Raw genomic sequence first — 19907 nt, 5'->3', positions numbered from 1 at the left:
AGCGCCAAGAATAATCTAAAAAAGGAATCTAAGAATTTGAGATGTCTGCCTCCGGGGGCCGTTTGTGCTTCACCTCAAGAATACAGAGCCAATTTATGCTCGGTCCAACTTATTTCCATAAAGCTAGAATTGAGCTTATTTCCATTTATGGAAAATGAGGACAATTTCTTACCTTGCAATTTAAATGCAATTGGAAGCTTCAACAATCAGGAGTGTTTCTCTCACTTGTATGAATATTCAGGATCTGTTTATGCAGATGTAATTTCGTGAAACGGCTAGAATGACAGAATACATTAGGAAAATAGCCTATCAAAGTATAATCAAATGTAATGCATGCACACTGAATAAAATATGCATGACAAATTGGCTTTGGAGAACACAGAGCAGGCAGGTCCTCTGAACCTTAGCACAAAAGCTCATTGAAATTCCTTTCATTATGACTGTGGCACTACAGAGAGAAACAGAATGAGAGGGACAGGGAGAGAAATATGAGTATAATGATTTCTGATTACAGAGGCTGGAAAAGCCTTGCATCACATACGAGAATATCATTAGACAGAATTATGCAATTTCAATGCTGGGGGGAAAAAACACGCAAGAAGAGTGCGTTTAGTTATTTTATTTACAGTGTTACTGTTTGCATCAAAGCCGTCCAGCCATAATATAGTTCACATCAAAACCTGCTTATGTGTATAATCCTCAGTGAAAACTTGAGATAAGTGCTATCCAAGCGGCTGCTTTCTTTTTTTAAAAATACGTTATAGGATAATTCTAATAATCTTAATTACTTCTCCCTGTTACAAATGGAAAGGCACATACACATGGTAAGGATAGCTTGGTCAATAAACATGTTAATACCACAAGACTGAGTGGAGTAAAGAAGCATGAAAAATGAAATGAGATGATTCTGCATGGTTCTGTCTCCATATCTAGAAAATCTGTTGAAGCGAAGGTCAGAAGAGAGGAATTGCTCCGTAGACAGTTTATTGCTCGACTAGTTTCATTGCTAAAACATTTAAAATCTCTGCATGCGGAACCCTTAAACTTTGTACAGCTGTAATACTTAAGACGATATAAACAGAAGAGTAGATAACCTCCTTGCAAGCTTTCCCCCCCACACTGTAAAAACAAACCTCATCACGGAGTCAACTGGAGTTTCTAGAGTCAGAAATGGAAGCGCGTCCAAACGGAGCGCCCCAGTCGTTTGCAATGGCTTCAACGTTCACTTTAAAAGTTCATGGGTTGTTGTCACAAGTAGTCTCTTCATCGATCTGCTGGAGTACGACCACGTCACATAGATGTTGGCTGGCCAGCTGCAAGAGGAAATCAATAGCGCCATTATGCATAAAATAAATCAGAAAACGCCTTCTAGCGTCGAGCAAGTTTGATCAAACGCTCACTTTTGAATCGCATGTAGCAGGAGTTACAGTAGAGCTGCTTGTTTCGTATTCTGACTTCAGCCCCAGCTTCCGATCCTCCAAGGTCAGACGCACAGTCGATGCACTGAGGAGACGAAGGAAAAGGAAGAATTAAAGAGCGACTGAACTGGTTATAGTTACGCCAAAGTGTCCACAGGCGGAGTGATGAGGGCAAACAAACCAAAGGCCTTGATTGTGTTGTCAGAAATAGAGCGAAAAAAACTAAGAGGATCAACATTCAGACAGAGAAAACCAAAGTCAAGTGAACACCAAAGTTCCCAGAAGAATCAACACCAGTGACAGAAACAGTGATTGGTTTGGCTCGCAGGTTTTGGCACAGGAAATATCTACTTTGCTGAAAAGGGATCAAAGACGTCGACATTTAAAAAGTTAGTAAAACAAAGAAGGAGCAGCGATCAGGTTAGTTTTTCAGCCGAGGCGTGCCGCCGATGTGCTCCGGTGCCGACAGGAGGCCAAACTCTCACCTTAAAACAGCCCAAATGATAACAGAGCCCAAGGGACTCGATGATCATGGCTGCTCCCTTTCCCAGTGGGGTCTCACAGAACGTACAGATTTTCTTCCCACTCACTGACCTGGATTATAGAACATACAGCTGTGATTTGAAAGCCAAGCACACATACATGATGCATGTATGAATCCACAGAACACACGGTTGCACTGGTATAGACGGGATAGGGCAGGGGAGTCAAACTCATCCTAGTTCAGGTTCCACATCCAGCCCAATCTGATCTCAAGTGGGTCAGACCAGTAAAATCTCAGCATAATAACCTATAAACTCCAAATATTTCCTTTGTTTTAGTGCAAAAAAGTACGTTATGAAAATGTTCACATTTAAGGAATTCTCTTTTTTTAATAAAACATAATGAACAAACTGAAATTTCTTAAGAAAAATAAATTCAACTTATTATGCCTCAGTTTATCATTTACACATTACAGCTCAGATCACAGTTTATCTATAAAAGAACACAATGTTTGGTCACAGCTATCTGGAACTGAACGATGTAGGGTTCTACTTTATGTTCAAAACAAAAAAAAGACAAAAAAACAATGAAAACAAGATAAAATATTACAAAAGTTAGACACAAAACGGAAAAAGTGAAACACAAAATGACAAAAAAACTCAACAAAAAAATGGACGAATGACAAAAATGAGACAAAATTACAAACGTGAGAAACAAAATGGCAAAAAATAAACACAAGCGAGACAAAAACAAAAAACAAAAATGACCAAACAATGAATAAAGCAAAACACAAAATGACAAAAAACAAACGACAAAAAGAAAAGAAAACAACAAAAATGAGGAACAAAACAACAGAAACATGAGTGAAAGGATAAAAGTCAGACAAAAAAAAAGACAAAATGTTACAAAAACAAGACACAAAATGACAAAAGAACAATCTAGTATTTTACTTTATGATCAAAACAACTTGTCATGGTCTAGAAATTATTTTAAATTCATAGTTTTACTAATTTACAATCTGCAGTTACTGTCTTCCCTGGAATTTTTACATTTTGAGGACCGGATTAAACCCTCTGGAGGACCGGTTTAGGTCCACAGACCGGATGTTTGACACCCCTGTGTTAGACTGATGTTTCTGCTAAGACATCTAACAAATATTTAACATTTTGTCCGGATACAGACCAAGCACTACTGAAATGACAGATGCTCTTTGATAAACTATACTCTGTTGAGAAATTCCATGAATATTCAGCTTTTTCTTTTTTCTTTTTATTAATTCTGTTGGAAATTCCCATAAAAGAAAGCTTTAAAATTGTGCTTTTTTTAGTGAGATGTTTTAACTATTTTAAAATTCCAGGAAAGCAATTATGTTTCTAATGCAGAAACAACTTAGAAATCACAATTAGTTTGCAGAAAGTGTCCATGTATGTATTAATATATTAATATATTAATACAAAGCTTCACACACATGACGCTGTATATTAACCAGCTCCTGTGCAGAAGGATTGCATATTAAAAGGGCTGTATGTGAATACACAACCCGCTGGACCTGGAAAAACAAAACAACATCAAACGACACAGTATATTATAATATGCACAGAAGTATAAAGAGAAAAAGCTCCATGATGCCCTTTGCCATACATTCCACTGTATGGTCCAACAGCCCCACCCTGAGCAGGATTTTGCCCCCCAGTATAGCAGCGAGGGTTTTAGAGGCAGCTTAACAACATCTAAGCAAAGCGGCATTGTTAATCTTTACCTGTTCCGCTGCTGGGGGAGCTCGGGAGCCGGTTCTGGAGAGGTGGTGGGCGACGGAGATGAGAGTGAGGGGGAAAGCGACTGCCGGGACCAAGGGGACGAGGGGGTTCCTGCCCCGCCTCGGAGGGAGCCCATGGAATAGGAAGAAGGCAGCGTGGCAGAGCTGGGCCTCTGGAGCCCCGAGCTGCCACCGTAAAAAGAAGAAGTGCTGCCTGAGAGGGCAGAGTGAGGCCGAGGCAAGTTTTGGGCAAAAGAGCCGCTTCTGGGTCCCCATGATGAGCGCCAGGAGTTGTAGGTGGAGTCCAAGTTGTCAAGAGACTCGCCTCTGCAAAGCCAAGCCACGGCACACCAACATTAGCCGGTTAGTGGAGGACATTTAAACCGTCTGGCTGCCAGCTGATAGAACATTTACTCACGGCCCAATCAAATACGTCAATTCACTTCCAGAGCGGCAGCCAGACGTGTAAATGTTTTAGCTTCTGCGTACAGCTTCAGTTAACAGGATATTAGTGAGTGTAAACCACCACCGTCACACAGCAGGGAGGGGACCAGAGTGTTGTAGAAGACAACTCGACTTCTTTTTCTCACAGAGGAGACTGTACAGCCATACTACTCCCAGTAGATCGCACAGAAAATACCGTTATACATGTTTTTAGTGCGATACCATGTAAATTATGAATATTTTGCACTTTGAAAACTCTGTGCAGGAGCTATTTTACTACATACGGAAGAATATATGCTATTTCCTTCGTCTTTTTACTTAAGCACAATCTGTGCAATAATAGTATTCTATCAGTATTTCTTTTTAAATCAAGAAATCTGTGCAATAGTGTTATTTTGCAGAGCTAGTAGTTTATACTTCAGTAATGTTTGCACCATCTGTGCTGCTGTAACATTGTAAATTTAAGCAGAGTGGGATTAATAAAGGCTTATCGTATCATTTTGTATCACATTGTATCTTATTTTATCTTAACAGTCCTTCAAGAACCAAAAAAAAAAAAAAAACAGACTTCCCATTATCTTCTACTGAAGCACTTAGAATGCCGGGACTTACACAAGTGAGAATCTACGGAGGCCAACAGAGAGGAGACGTTTCTGTTGTATTTTATACTTCATTAATGCTGCCGTAACATTGCAAATTTCCGCTCTGTGTAATTAATAAAGGGTTGTTGTCTTGTATCATTTCGTATTGTATCTTATTTTATCTTAAAAGTCCTTCAAGAACCAAAGAAAACAGACTTCCCGTTGCCTTCTACGGAAGCACTTGGGATGCCGGGACTTACACAACCTAGAATCTACAGAGGCCACCAGAGAGGGGATGTTTGGGTAAAATGTACCTCCGCATGGGTGGTATGTCGTTCTCTTTGCTGACGGCGGTGCTGGAGGAACGCTGGCGGATCCAGCTGCTGTCCGTCAGCAGCGGAGTTTTCTTCTTCATCTCGTTCAGGATCTGCTGCCGCTCCACCTCGGCCTGCGATGCCGGCTGCTGACCCTTCCTCTCCCCGCTTCCCGTCACTGGACACGGCGACAAGAGACAAATTATAAAATGAAAGGGTTGACAGGAACAGATCATGAACTGAGAGAGTAAAGAAAATGGGATCAGGGTTTATCGTTTCCTCCAGTGTGGCTGGATTGGATAAATTACAGTTAAATCACAGCAGCAAAAATCATCGATCTGAAAGAAATCACGCCGCAATCAATGAATTAAACATTCTACTGCGAGTCATTTTCTGGTCAGCTGGCGGATTGATTGGCCATTTGGCTGGTCAGCTGTTAATCAAGCAGCTGTAGGTTTTGATTCAGTGACATGTCATAATTGACTGATGGCGATAATTGGAGTGAGGCTGACTAGGATGCAGATCAGAACAGAGAGCCGGCGCTTCAGGGACGAAGCCCACCTCTCTCCGGCTCCCTGTATCTCATGGCATTGAGGATGTATCTTCGCTCCAGCTCCAGCTCGGACGCAGCCCTCAGACTTTGGGCCTTTTTGTCACGCTCGATCCTCAGCTGCTCCTCCAGCAGATACCGAGCCATGCCGCCCGGCTGCATGTACATACCTACGGTGGGACGCAGCCCACATACGTGTGCAACAACACGCATAGATGGAGTTATTTATGAAACAACCAACATAGCGCCTCATCCCACGCTGGTGTTTGATGGAGAAACTGACCTTTCCTCTGAGGGTTGTCCTCTTCATCGAGCTGGGGGGATGATTTGGATTTTACCCTGTCAAACAAAACGCAACACATTAAAAAAAAACAACTAAAATGATCATAAAGAGGCACACACAGGAAGAAGACAGTCGATACATTTCACATCTTCCACAATAAAGGATGTCTGAATTTTGTATTTCACACTTTTAGGTAAACTGTTCACTTTTCACAGCGACAAGTGACAAAGTATTTTTAGATGTCAAACACCACAGTAAGAACCTCATGAATGGTTATAAGGAGAAACTGCTGATTGCAGACCAATCACAGGCGATTCTCATCTTAGCTGGGGACCTAATCAATTGGCCGACAGACTTTAGTTTCATAACAGTCTGTTTAGAAAGACTTGATTCACATGGATTCAGGAAGTAACAATCCAGTGAATGCAGAGGACATGGGCCAGTAAAAAAAAAAGGTTTACTGCTTTAAAGACACACACGGGTAAGTATCTACAGTACTGAAATGCTACTCGGTGTTGGCGTTTTCAGGTTACAGTAACACGTGAGGGTTTTTTGTGTTGGTGTTTTAGCAGAACTGTATTCTTGTGAGACGATGACTTGGCACATTCAGGTAAGAACAAGTTGTGTTGCCAAGATATCTCCTGATGCACGAAACTGAATAAAGAACCTGAAGAATCTACAGATGAAAACGTGAAGACTCGCATCAATTTAGAACTCAGTGCAATCAGACTATTTAACATTTACAAGCAGTATAAAACACTTTAGAAATGAGTGGGAACGCATGCAATTCATCATCCATTTGTATAGCAATCTGCACGTATAGAGTTTAGTTTTATGAATATATCTATGTGTTATGAGGCATATGTGCAGTGCAAAGTTCATGATAAACACCGGGACTCCATTCAGCGCATTGCTCTTAAACACAATAAGGCATTAATGTTAATAGATTAGGAGAAAAGCATGAATTGCACATTAAGGATGCGATGCTAAAGCAGGTTATTAGTGGGATTAGCTGCGGCTGGAACAGAGAGGGGTTAGAAAAGCAGTCTTTCCTGCACTAACCTGTCTGATGAGGACAGCAGAGGCCGGCCGTTGGCAAAGCTATGGGAGCCAGCAGCCCTTTTAGAGAGGTGGAAGGATGATAACGGCGCAAAGGAGGATAAAGCACATGCAGAAACGCATTAGTTGCACTTATGTTAATGCACACACGGTAAAGCGGGTTAAATGTGTTATTATCAGCATGATGGGGACATTAGTGACAGGAGGAGGAGAGGATCTACTGACCACTGCTGCTGCTGCTCCAAGGCTCTTTCCTTCTCCCTGCGCTGCTGCTCTACAAACTCCTGCCGCCTCCTCTCCTCCTCCTTCTCCTCCTGCTTCCTCCTCTGCCATCTCAGCTCGTCCTCCTCCCTCCTCCTCCTCTCCTCCTCCTCCTGCCTCTCCCTCCTCTTCCTCTCCTCCTGGAGGCGCTGCAGCTCTCGCTCCTCCTCCTCCCTCTTCCTCCTCTCCTCCGCCTGCCTCTGGCGCTCCTGCTCCACCTTCCTCTTTCGCTCTTCCTCTTCCCACGGAGGAGATGTGGGCTGGCCGATGGGAGACAGGGGCGAGTGTGGGCCGACGCTGTGGCTGTTCACCACCAGGCCGCCGGGCTGATGGAGGGAAAGATGGACAGAAAAGAGGAAGCGTTTAAGCAATGTGATCTGGGTTAGCATCCAGGAGGAACTGCAACAATGATGGAGAAACTTCTCACATCCCCTGAGGTGACAAACCAGCAACAGGGGAGTTTTTTATTGCAAAACTGTGAGCTGGAAAGAAATCACAGAAAGTAAGATGTGTCCTGTGCACATTGCCACGTCCCTTTTGTTTTGCTCTCATTTCCACTTGGTCCTTCATGCAAAATACACAACAAGCCCACATAACAGCAGCGCACTTATTGCGATTCCGATGTAAGCTCTTTGGGTACATTTCAGCCCGATCTCACGAGGATTCGTGAAACTGTCACATAAATTTTTGTTTCGGTTTCGTGCGCACCAACACGATTTCGTCATGTTTTTCGTGCCGCTCACCACGAAATGCGCACCAATGTATTTTAAACGGCGGACTTTTCGTGCCACTCAGAACGTATTTCAAACGAATGTGTATATTATATTTTTAATGTAAAACCGTGGCGAATCCAACGCTATATTTTGCATGACATCGTCCCTAACCATAACCCTAACCATAACCTAACCATAACCCGGTGGTACACTTACCAATTTGCATAGGAATTTAAAGAATGTCTGACGGCCGCAAACGCGATCACACAAGCAGTATACGCCGATGGACAGCTTAGATCGCCATGAATCCGCCGGTATAAACCACTTTCAGATGTGATTACCACAGCGGGTTTCGTTGTGAGCAACACGAAAAACATTTCGTGGTGAGCGGCACGAAAAACATGACGAAATCGTGTTGGTGCGCACGAAACCGAAACAAAAATTTACGTGACAGTTTCACGAATCCCCGTGAGACCAGGTTGTACATTTAGATAAATTACTGCCATGAGTCACAACTTATTGCCACCTTTTATTCCTCTTCAGATATTAGGTCAGGCTTTAAACCACGGGTGTCAGAAGAAATTTGTAAAACTATAAATTCAAAATAATTTCTAAACCATGACAAGTTGTTTGGATCGTAAAGTAAGATACTAGATTGCTTGTTGTTCTTTCGTCATTTGCTCTCTCACTTTGGTAAAAAAATTTGTCTTTTTTTTGGTCTAACTTCAATCATTTCTCTCAAGTTGTTGTTCGTTTGTTTCTCGTTTTTGTTGGTTTGCGTTTCCTTTTTGTCTTGCCTGTGTCTTTGTCCTATTTTTGTCATTTCATGTTCGCTTTCTTCATTGTTTTGTGTCATTTTTGTTTCTCGCTTTTGTCATTTTCTGTATCATTTGTGTAATTTTTTTGTCTCGTTTGTCCATTTTGTCTCACTTTGTAGCTCTTCTGTCAGATTTTTTTCTCTCGTTTTGTTTTGTGTCGTTTAATTTTTTGTCATTTTGTTTCTCGCTTCTGTCGATTTGTGTCTCATTTTTAAAAATAGTTTGTATTGTTTTTGTTGGGGTTTTTTTGTCTTTTTTTTTTAAAGGAAAATACTACATCGTTCAGTTCCAGATACCAATGACTAAATGTTTTGTGCCTTTGTAGATCCTCTGTAATCTGTAAGTTTTAATATGGAAACAACAAACTGAGGCATAATGTCGTTAAAAATGAATTTATTTTTTTTGACGAATTCCAGGTTGTTCATAATGTTTTATAAAAAGATAGTTCCTTAAATGTGAACATTTTCAGAATGTATTTTTTGCGCTGAAACAAAGGAAAAATTTTGGAGTTGTGTAGGTTATGCTGTGATTGTACTTGTCCGGTCCACTTGAGATCACATTGGGACGTGCGTGGCCCCTGAACTAAGATTAATTTCACACCCCTGCTTCAAACAGCTTAAAATACTTCAGTTACCTGTTGTTGGGTCGCGTTCGGAGCAATCTCCTCCTGAGCTTTAAGCCACTCCTCCTGCAGCTTCTCCTGATCGCGCTTATATTTCTCCTGGAAAAGTCAAAGGTTATCTCATTTACTGCACACAATCACACACACTGAAGAAATTCCTTAAAAAGATGTTCAAAGAGCCAACAAAGACCCATCATACTGTACCACCAGGCGTAAACTAACCGTGACGTCACCCGTTGGTTTCAACGCCAAGAAAATGAAGCCCGGATTTTGCTACTTCCTGGTCGCCGTTTTGGATTTTTTGGAGCCAGTGACATAAAAAGCGTCATCAAACAGGCTGGACCGGAGAGCAACTAGGGGCAGGATTGGCTGAGGACTCTCTTATCCCGCCCACATTTTACCGCAGAGGCTTCTGTTGCTGTCTATCAAGTATAGCCACGCCCCCTGGCTCCGCCAAATTTAATGATTTATTTAAAATTCAGTATTGATTTATTTTAAGATCGGCCACCGGATCTCTCATTTTGACCATGAAAACTAACGGGGAAAAAATCCTGAGCTGTAGAACATCAGTCTATCACATTTTATTTTCTCCAAAAATGAATTGGGGTCTATGGAGAAAAAGCTTTTTGGAGCCAACCTTAGCGGACGGCGTGATATTGCAAGTTTTTGACACTTCCGGGTTTGCTTCAATTCTGGAGCTAGATGCTATGTCCATCTTTATATACAGTCTGTGCACCACACAGAGGGAGGAACAAGCAGTAAATTGGAGAATAAAAAGACGCAACATTTTTCAGCTCACCTACATGTTTTCTAACTACTCTGAAAAACCTGAGGAAGCTTGCTCAGGGCATCGAGTCTCCCTAGCAGATCCTGAAATCATTCTGTTTGTCCAACAGGGAACCAGACCGGAGGAGCTAACAAGCCTTCCCGGCTACATCAGCACTCTGCGTAGCCACCTTTGATCTCCATCCAGAAACAGGCCTTCAGAAAAATGTTTTGACAGGATCCTACCACATTAAGCTGGACACTTGACAGATACTTTACTTTCAGCTGTCTGAGCTTTTCTCTTTTGAGCCTATTAGGAGAAACCCCAATGAGGAACTTCCTAGACTGGAACTCCTTTTATTGTCAAGTGGGACACAGAATAGACGTACGCAGCGCTGTTTCAGATCAAATGACTGTGAGGAGGCTTTATTTTTCTCATTTGTATTCAGAAATTTCTTTTGTTCGTGTTTATTTTTGCCCCTGTGTTTATATTCATTATTCATAAGTGGGGCATATTTGTTCCAGTACAAATTAGAATATGGTCTTTGTGAGAATCAGAGAAGGGAACACAAAAATAAAACAATACAGAGCATAAAAGATTTAACATTAATCCATTTTCTCATCTACCTTCTCGGGTCTATTTATATTATGCGACTCCACAACAACAAAAACACCACATGTATATATAATACACTCATGTAATTTAATATATATTAGGAATTAAACCCAAAAAAGCTATATAAAATACCATTTTCTTGCAAAAGATTGTATTCGACACAAAAAGCAACTTTCTGCAAAAACGTGAATGTAAAATTCAACTTAAAAGAGCATTTCCTGTTTCGGTGACAGAAGAATTGCACAAATACTGACCAAAGTGTCAAAATCGAACACTGTTTAAGGAGGTTATCCCTCACACTGTGATTTCTTTGGCACCTCGCCTGACCCACAGAAAACCGTTTACAACCTCATCTTCATTCCAGATCTGGAAAAGATACTAACCTTTGCTGTAAGCCTGCACCGTTTAAAGCCTACAGATTAACTCAACCCATCTGCAACCATTTAAACAAAAACTGAAGAACTAGATAGGATTTACTGCAACATCTTTTTTTAGATTGCAGTGGTTTTAGTTGATAGATTAGCTAGCAATGAGTATATAAATAACTTTTTTGTATAGCATTTTTCAAAAACAGTTAAAATTGATCGCTTTACAGTTGAACAAATGTCAAGTTAGACAAATAAAGAACTCCACAAATAAATAATACTGCAATCAACAGTTTTTTATACAGCAGATTAAGACAACAGCCGCTGTGCCAAAGTGCTTTCTAGTAAAAAGGATTACGATAGGCAAGACGAAACACTGTAATATAGCTCCTGAAGTGTTTTTTAAATGTCTGAATATACCAGTGTAATTTTCATATTAGGAATTAAACCCAACAAAAATGATATAAAATACTATTTTCTTTACTATAATACATATTATGGTGATATAAATTAAAGAACTTGACCTAGCTAATATAAATATTGTCGCTAAAACCACACAGTGTTCTCAATTATGACATTAAGTAAAATAGCGCTATGTGCAAACTGTAAAATAACATTACTAAGACCAAGGTATGCTTGTATATACCTGTAGGAGGCGCTCTTGTTCCTTTTGCCATTTCTCTTGTCTTTTACGCTCCTCTTCTGGGTCCCAGGACCAGCGGCTGGAAGACGGAGCGATTGAAGGAACGGGTATCTGAAGACAGGAATAAGACAGTCATAAACCACATTAACATGCTTTAATCTTGCAAACATATAGTGTTTAGTAGCTCACGTATTCTAACACCTCTACTAGTACTTTTTTGTGAGTAGCTACACTCTCTTTTGCTAAGCATTGCCCACCAGTTTTATGAATACACTCCCAAAAATCACTTTTTCCCCCCAGGTGACTTTATAATTTGTGCCACACCTTCCATGCTTACACTGTTCAGTATTTCACATTTTCAAAGCCACATTAAAATAAAAGCTGCCTGTAATCATGACTAAGTGAGTCGCTGCTCAGCTAGAAGGCTTAAGAAGCAAAGTGAAGTCAACTCCCACAGCAGTTCATGAGAGAGACTTGGGTCATTCCATATCATTTCAACCAGTGGTCCCCACCTGACCCTCTCAGATTTTGCTAAGTTTTTACATACATTTAGTACATTATACATGATGGGAAAATCCAAAGTTTGAATGCTTTATTGTCATTAGTTTCAAAGTTATGGCCATTTGAAGTAGGTAGGGGGTACCCTAAAATTGCGGCCAAAATTAAGACTTGAAATTTTCGACCATTTTCAGACTTCTATAACTTCTGAACAACAAAAGATAGAGATCTGAAATTTTCAGAATCATTTCACAGTGACCTATAGTCCTCAGAAATGTGAAAATATTTACTTTACATTTATAATTGCATGTTACAGAGAATGACAAAGTTGCGATTTTATCCATCACGAACTTCTAAACGGCTACATTTGGCCACCCATTACACAAAAACTAATCATCATATCCATTACAGATTTTATGTGGTATCATTTGGCTATCTAAGGATTGGATCTGTATAAAATGAAAGTGCTATGGCATGTAAAGCATGAAATATGAACAGTTAAAAATCAAAAATATCTGTCTGACCTTCAGATTCAAAGGTCAACATTAAACATAGAAGGGTTTATAGAAGCAAGTTGTGCTTGGTGTCAAAATTTAAGGAAATTCCTGTAATTTCACATGATGTCTTATTTTTTGATACCACCTATCCCACATGCTGATATTGACCTTTGAATCTGAAGGTCGGACAGATATTTTTGATTTTTACCTACCTACTTCAAATGGCCATAACTTTGAAACTAATGACAATAAAGCATTCAAATTTTGGATTTTCCCATCATATATAATGTACTAAATGTATGTAAAAACTTAGCAAAATCTGAGAGGGTCAGGTGGGAAGTTTTCTTAAAATTGGTTGATTTCATACAGAATGACCCACTTAATAATGGGTTTGTAATAACAGCAGTATCTACTTTCAAAGATATCGTCATGGTGGAGGAACAAACGCAACGGGAACACAAAAACCGTCCTTTACTCACATCTGGCATCACAGACTCTGATCCTCCTTGAAGAGAAAGAAAAATCCTTCAGTCAATACTTGTGGCATGCACAGGCAGAGCAGTGAAACATCGTGTGAATATACTAGTTAACCCTGAAGCCAAATCCCACATCAACACGCAGCTGACAGGCTTATTTAAGTTTTAAATAGATTTTCAAGTCGAGTGCCAATTCATTATTGAAAATGGCATTTCAAACCACAGCGGTAACTGATGTTTTCAACAAGCCTCGAGCAACAAAAGTCAAATTTCACCCACTCGGACTTATTGATTCTCCCAGTTCGCCCACTTGTTCACATTTACATTGGACGCCGGGCTGATAGTTGTGAACGGGAGAATCAATAAACTGATTGTGAGGATCAAACAAACACAGATCAGCAGCATGCGTACAAGCACAACACAAGCGCAGAGCAGCCGGCCGGAGAGGCGGGCGGACGGACGCTTGAGTACGCGCATGCCAGGAATGCTTTTAAATCCACGAGCAGCAAAGTGAAAAGGGTAACCATGTGTTAAAGCCTGGTCGCCACTCAGAAAAACCACAAACTAAAGATTGGAAGATTTGTTTGTGGATGGAACGCTGGAGTAGCGACTGACATGCTGCTCACATTTAAAGGCAGAAAACGCTGCTTTTATGCACATTTTTTGTTTTGTGGAGTCGGATCTTGTATTCAATCTAAATGTGGGTTTTGGAGGCTGTTTTTTGGAGCAGCATGTCAGCGTTCCAGGTTGCACCAAGCGAAAGGTGAGGAGGTCACTGCACACTCAACCCTGTTTACCACAGAGGTAGACCAGCGCACTGACACTGGACCCTGAGCCACCTGAAGGAGGGAAGGGGCACAGCACAAGGGTTAAGCTTCGGCACCAGACAGGAGACAGAAAAAGCCCCACGAATAAAAAACAAGGAGCCCTGGAGGAGTAAACTCAAACCCTGACAGCTTGTATTCAATTGATAGACGCTTATCAACTGAGAACACAGGAAAACATGCACTGGAAATCTGAGGAATTCCGAAAAAGCACAGAGAACCCAGCCACCAGATTGCACAGAAATCTATCATCAAGAACCTTTGGTCAGTCCTTTTGGCTTTTACCTGTTTCAAAAAACTCTGACCTCCGTTTTAAGTTTTTCAAAGATATGGTTTCTGACTCTACATGAGAGATGGAAAATAGGACACAGTGAGGAACAGCAGAAGAGTAAAATGATAATAAACCTGAGGATATTCCACCTTATAATATATATAACACATTGTTATGAACTACACAAAGTACACACTGCTTATCTCAGGGGTGTCAAACGCATTTTAGTTCAGGTTCCACATTTAGCCCAATTTGATCTCAAGCGAGTCGGACCAGGAAAACCATAACACAATAAACTATAAATAACCACAACTCCAAATGTTTCCTTTGTTGTAGTGCAAAAAAAGGCATTCTGAAACAGTTTACATTTAAGGAGTTATCTTTTTACAAAACACCATGAACAACCTGAAATTTCTTAGGAAAAGTAAGCTCAATATCAGCAACATTATGCCTAATTTTATCATTTATACGTTACAAATTTTAGATCAGTGTTTCTACAAAGGAACAAACCATTTAGTCACAGCTCTCTGGATCTGAATGATACAGTATTTTACTTTTTGATCAAAATGACAAAAGTCAGACAAAAAAAAGACAACCAGCAAAAAGACAAAATATTACAAAAAAAATCAGACGCAAAATGACAAAAACGAGAGAAAACAACAAAAAAAATTAGACAAGACACCAAATAAAACAAGGAGACAAAAAATTTGACAAAAAGTTACAAAGCGACAAAAAAAAAATGGACAAATGACAAAAATGAGAGCAAAAAAATTACACAAATGACACAAACAAGAACAGAAATGACAAAAGCGAGGAACAAAACAACAAAAAAAAGTAGACCAACAACACAAGTGAGACAAAAGGGAAACACAAAACGACAAAAATGAGAAATAAAACAAAAACATGAAACGACAAAGGTCAGACAAAAAAAACAAAAACAAGACAAAATATTACAAAAATGAGACAAAATGACAAAAGAACAAAGAGCAATCTAGTATTTTTATCATGAAAACAACTTGTCATGGTCTAGAAATAGATTTAAATTGATAGTTTCACAAACTTACAATTGACAGTTAATGCACTCTTTGTAATTTTTACACTGAGAGCTGGACTGGACCCTCTGGAGGACCGGTTTTGGACCGCGGGCCGCATGTTTGACACCCCTGGCTTACATCATGCTCAAAGTAAATGTCTGCTGAGTAGTCGTATGGATTTCTTCCAAAGGTCTTTCTCCCAAAACCAAGCAGACAAACTGACACCCCCCTACTGATGTGTTTCTGTATTCAGCCCAGAAATAATCATCAAGATCAATTTCATAACCTTTCTGACTGCGCGCTCTGCTCTTTACCTTTGCTCCTCATGGTCACCGACTCCTCTCGGAAGCCTCCATTAACTCCGTTTGAAGACACCTCCTGTGGGGGAGACGAGGCGGGGTGCATACTCATTAAAGAGTCCCCAGGGTCAGGAACAATACTGGAATAAAGAACTATGAAAATCTGAGTCAACCGAGGTGATTCTGGGTCACTTACGACAACCGGACGTTGAGCGGGGGCCTGTTTGGACGGCTGTGTTTCCGTTGAAGTGCGCGAGGTGAAATCCAGGCTGGAGCCGACAGTGTTTGTTTCAGGGGAACCTAGAAGTATCGGATGATCCGTACTGGTCAGATTGATGGTCTTATGGCTTTTATATGGCAGGGAAGGTTGATCTCTGTCCCAGTCTGCATGCAGACAATGCAACGGCAAAAAAAATACACCACGTGTTTGCACGTAAAACCATACGTTTTGTGCACGAGTCCTTTATATGCCCAACATTTAAGGAAGAATTTGCATAAAGAACACCGTAAAGCAGGGGGACAAGGACACTGTTATGGTGTTTGTTACAGAGAGCAGCAGGGGGTGACAGAGAAACCACCTTCCCCAGCCATGCAGCCCAATAAAGCCCACAAAATCCCAAACAGTGCTCTAGCAGACTCACAACTACTGGGCTTCACTACTCTATTTGAACTAGTGCCGTGTGTTAGTTCAAGTGAGCTATGCTGGCTAGGTTTATTATTTTTCTAAGCTGACACTGATACTGTTGGAACAAGGAAGCCTGTTACACCAACACTGTAAAAACAGCACACTCATAGGACCGTGGACCTGAGCCGGGTTAGTTCCCCACAAGGAAAACACTCCATGGACAAACAGAAGGATGCTGATGAGGCAGAAAGGCCAGCAGAGAGGAGAAACAACCAGATGAAACGCAAGGAAAATGGAAAAAAATAGAATGAGAAAGCTCACATAAGGGGGGAAAAAAAGAAAGGAGGAAGAAAAACAACAGAGGTCAAAACAACAGCAGCCTTCCCTCACCAGACAAGAAAGGAAAATGTACAGGTCCTTCATCGTTTAGCTGTCATGACATCATTCATGGATGAATTCACAATAGTTTACGGACCAATTTCAAGTGTCAAAACTGTTTAGCAACGCAGGCGGGATGAGCAGCGCTGTCAGCCCAGGAATGCAACTCTTAAAATGTTTCATTCACTTTCAATCTCTCACCCTCACACACACACAGATGACTCACTGTTCTGGCCATGACGGCGGATATCCATGACCAGGCTGCCCTCCTGCAGAGCCTCCTCCATGTGGGACTTCCACTCTGTGTAGCTCATCTCTGCCACCTGGTGCCCGTTCACCCTCAGAACCTCGTCCCCGACCTGAAGCCGGCACATCTCGGCCGAGCTGCCTGCAGGAGACAGAGGATTTACTCTTTATTCATCCTTGTGCCGTCTTAGGGTCAAAAACGACCCAGCCACTATGTTTAACAGCAGAAGAAAAAAAAAAACTCTAAATAACCCTTTTTCAACTTGAAGTTCGACGATTTTTCCTGAAATGATCCCAACATCAGAAAATGTGAAACATCGTCTTTGTTTATATTTTAAAACTGTGCACCGCCAGTGTATAAAAGACTGACTGAGGATCATTTTTCACAGTCACAGTGGACTAAAACACACACACAACGGGAAATTAAAACTATGTGTGCTACTGGTTGATCTGAGAAAAACATCAGCTTTCACAAGCGCTCTAGTTTCCTTTCAAAAAAATGCATTTAAAGCTACTTTCTGCACATTTCTGGTACTTTCTTAGGATATACAAGTACTATTTCTTGCTTCACAATAATAGTGATAATAAATCTTTACTTCAATAAAGAAAACAGTTATAATAAAAATGTATTAAAACGAAGAAAAAAACCCAGACATTCACAAAGTGTGTGAGGCACAACAGGTTGTTTCTTTCTGTCAAATAGATGTTGGGTTGGTATTTCAGTTAAGCTGCTTTATTTTAGAGGCTCAGTGGAGGTGGGGAGGACGAGGGGAGCATTCAGGATGATAAGACAACGCGAGGGTTAATATTTGAATTTCACTGTAATTAAATCTGAAAAAAGCACACAGGACAGACTTCACTGGTGTTATCACAGTTCAGCCGCATATTAACTGCAGCATTCTTTTCATACTTTTAGGTTTGAGGCTTGATCTCTTTCTCTTGATGCACAGAAGAAAAACTAATGCCAACACAATGATTGAACTTTTAACATTAACATCTTTATATAATTTACAACGGAAAACCACTAGTTCTACGAGCTGGAGGGAATTCTGTTGCAAGAATCTTGTACGTTTCTTCATAATCCAATGATACTTTCACTGATAACAGTTTCCAGCTATGACAAATTGTTTAATTTTGGAAACATTTTCAACAGAACAGGCCTGTCAAACCTGTTCGAGCCTTCTTCTATGAACATCTTCTCATTTCAAATCCGTTACTTGTTAGTATTTCAATTTATTCATCTCATTTCCCTGCATAGCTAATTTGTCCAAAGTGTGGCTAGTGAAATGAACACTTATGTTTTTTGTTTGTTTTACGATGCTTTGAATCGCTGCCCAGTCTTCTCAACAGCGAACGTGGTCTTTGTTTTACTGCATCAATACCATCAAAGCTTTAGAATGGAATTCTGTGAGAAACAACTTGCTGATTTTCTTGCTTGTGTTCTCATCTTCCTGTCTTTTGTTTGGCTTTCCTAACCTGTTTTTAGAACACCTTGCCAAAGGGCTGCTGTTGAAAATGTGCCTTCTATAGACACGATGATTAAAGAGGGTAAACAAAGAAATAAAACTGACAGGAAACAAAACAATGGATGATTTGACAAGGCTCAGGAAATACGCCATAACAAAGACGAAAGTTTGGCCTAAATAAGCTGCACAATGAAACTGCTGTGGCAAAGTCTGTGCTCATCTATTGCTGTAGGATTCTTTATGTATGCATTCTTAATATACGTGGCGTACTGTGATGTGCAGTTGGGGGATCTCAGTAGAAAGAGAGGCTCATGCCCAGCAGATCTGACCCAGATAGAAGCTGCCCTACATAGGTCTGGCATCACTGCAATGGACTCAAAAAGCTGCTGACAACTAAGCAGCAGCGTCTGACTGTAAAACACAAGAAATCCAGAGCACCAGTTTCTAATATTACTGCTGCACTGTATCCGTGAACACATCAGTCTGGATCAGTGAGAGTGACACACTGACATCGTGCGATTGATCTTTTTTCCCCCACTCTGAATGCTGCAGCTTGACTGATTCAAACACGCTATTTTGAAGGGTGAATAAAGTTCTGCTTGCACAATACAAATCCTTCCGTTTGATGAGGTTTCTCCTAAAGGTCTGGGTTGCTACCTGGCTGGATGGATGTAACACGAGCTCCTGTGGAGTCCCAGGCCGCCTGGAAGCCGAAGTCTCTGCTGCTGTTGGGCTTCTGGTTCAGGCTGATCCGCATCTCACAGGAGTTCTCCTGGAAACCAAACAACAGCACAGGCGAGTAAAGATGGCTTTCATATGTACAAACGTGGGGCTGACTTTCAATCACTCTGCATCAGCATATCAAGTCGTTTGCGTACGCCGGTCTGCCTTGGCGAGAAAGTCTTGCATTAATCATTTATGGCTATTGATTTAATGCCAACCTGTTGCTGTACTTTAGTTTCTCCGGTGCAGCGCTCTAATGGTTTTAAGCAACTTTTACATAACAAAAAGCTAAAATCTGGCAAAATTGTGCTTTCTGTTTCACTGACTAGTTTAAAAAAAAAAGCTCAACACCGACATAAGAAGTACATGAATTATTTTTCTGTTGTGTACCTGGTTGGTTTCCTTGGATGGAGCAGGACTGACGACACTCTTAACCTGAGAAGGGACAGGTGAGATGCTCTTCTCTTCCTCCTCTTCATCGCTGCTGTGTGCTGAGCTGGAGTGAGCTTCATCCTCAGAGGTCATGAACTGGTGATAGCGGCTCGGCACTGATGACTTCTTAGACACATCTACGTCGCCGTTGATACGCTTGTTTGAGTCATCCATCTGTGTGGAATGATCGCAGCATAATGTGGGATTAACTAGGGAAAGCACAAGGCTGTTGATTACAAATTTATAAGCTTCCATCTGGAAAAAAAAAGGCCTTGGAATAGCTGGCAAACGTGTTATTTTTGAATGTGTGTGAAACCGTCTTCCCCTGACATGCAGACGTAACTGTGCAACAGTAGTGAATCTGACGGAGGCTGAAAATAGCAGCTCTGGTCGTTGAGTTAGCATTATGAAAACACCGGCTTCATCCATTATTCACACTGTAATCAG

General features: G+C 40.9%; 1 protein-coding gene across 10 annotated transcripts in view; it reads right to left on the bottom strand.

Annotated features, from left to right (window-relative positions):
- Positions 1 to 604: 604 nt before the first annotated feature.
- lmo7a (LIM domain 7a) overlaps positions 605 to 19907 on the bottom strand; it is a 55819-nt gene continuing 36516 nt past the window's right edge. For 2 of the 10 annotated variants that reach the window (XM_022195234.2, XM_022195236.2), the window contains 18 exons: positions 19419 to 19634; positions 18963 to 19077; positions 16820 to 16981; positions 15787 to 15974; positions 15606 to 15669; positions 14272 to 14328; positions 13166 to 13191; positions 11695 to 11802; positions 9315 to 9401; positions 7114 to 7475; positions 6892 to 6948; positions 5830 to 5885; positions 5558 to 5716; positions 4997 to 5174; positions 3661 to 3984; positions 1904 to 2012; positions 1401 to 1503; positions 605 to 1313 (listed from right to left, as the gene is read on the bottom strand). In XM_022195234.2, coding sequence (XP_022050926.2) covers positions 1291 to 1313; positions 1401 to 1503; positions 1904 to 2012; positions 3661 to 3984; positions 4997 to 5174; positions 5558 to 5716; positions 5830 to 5885; positions 6892 to 6948; positions 7114 to 7475; positions 9315 to 9401; positions 11695 to 11802; positions 13166 to 13191; positions 14272 to 14328; positions 15606 to 15669; positions 15787 to 15974; positions 16820 to 16981; positions 18963 to 19077; positions 19419 to 19634 — 2394 coding nt within the window. In that variant the 3' untranslated portion in view covers positions 605 to 1290. The remainder of the gene's footprint in view (positions 1314 to 1400; positions 1504 to 1903; positions 2013 to 3660; positions 3985 to 4996; positions 5175 to 5557; positions 5717 to 5829; positions 5886 to 6891; positions 6949 to 7113; positions 7476 to 9314; positions 9402 to 11694; positions 11803 to 13165; positions 13192 to 14271; positions 14329 to 15605; positions 15670 to 15786; positions 15975 to 16819; positions 16982 to 18962; positions 19078 to 19418; positions 19635 to 19907) is intronic. The other 8 variants (XM_022195240.2, XM_051959115.1, XM_022195237.2 and 5 more) reach the window with 8 other exon arrangements.

The sequence above is a fragment of the Acanthochromis polyacanthus genome, chromosome 14, assembly GCF_021347895.1.
Source record: "Acanthochromis polyacanthus isolate Apoly-LR-REF ecotype Palm Island chromosome 14, KAUST_Apoly_ChrSc, whole genome shotgun sequence".
NCBI lineage: Eukaryota > Metazoa > Chordata > Actinopteri > Pomacentridae > Acanthochromis > Acanthochromis polyacanthus.
The sequence above is the reverse complement of the archived record's forward strand: the minus strand, read 5'-3'. Positions and strand labels throughout refer to the sequence as shown.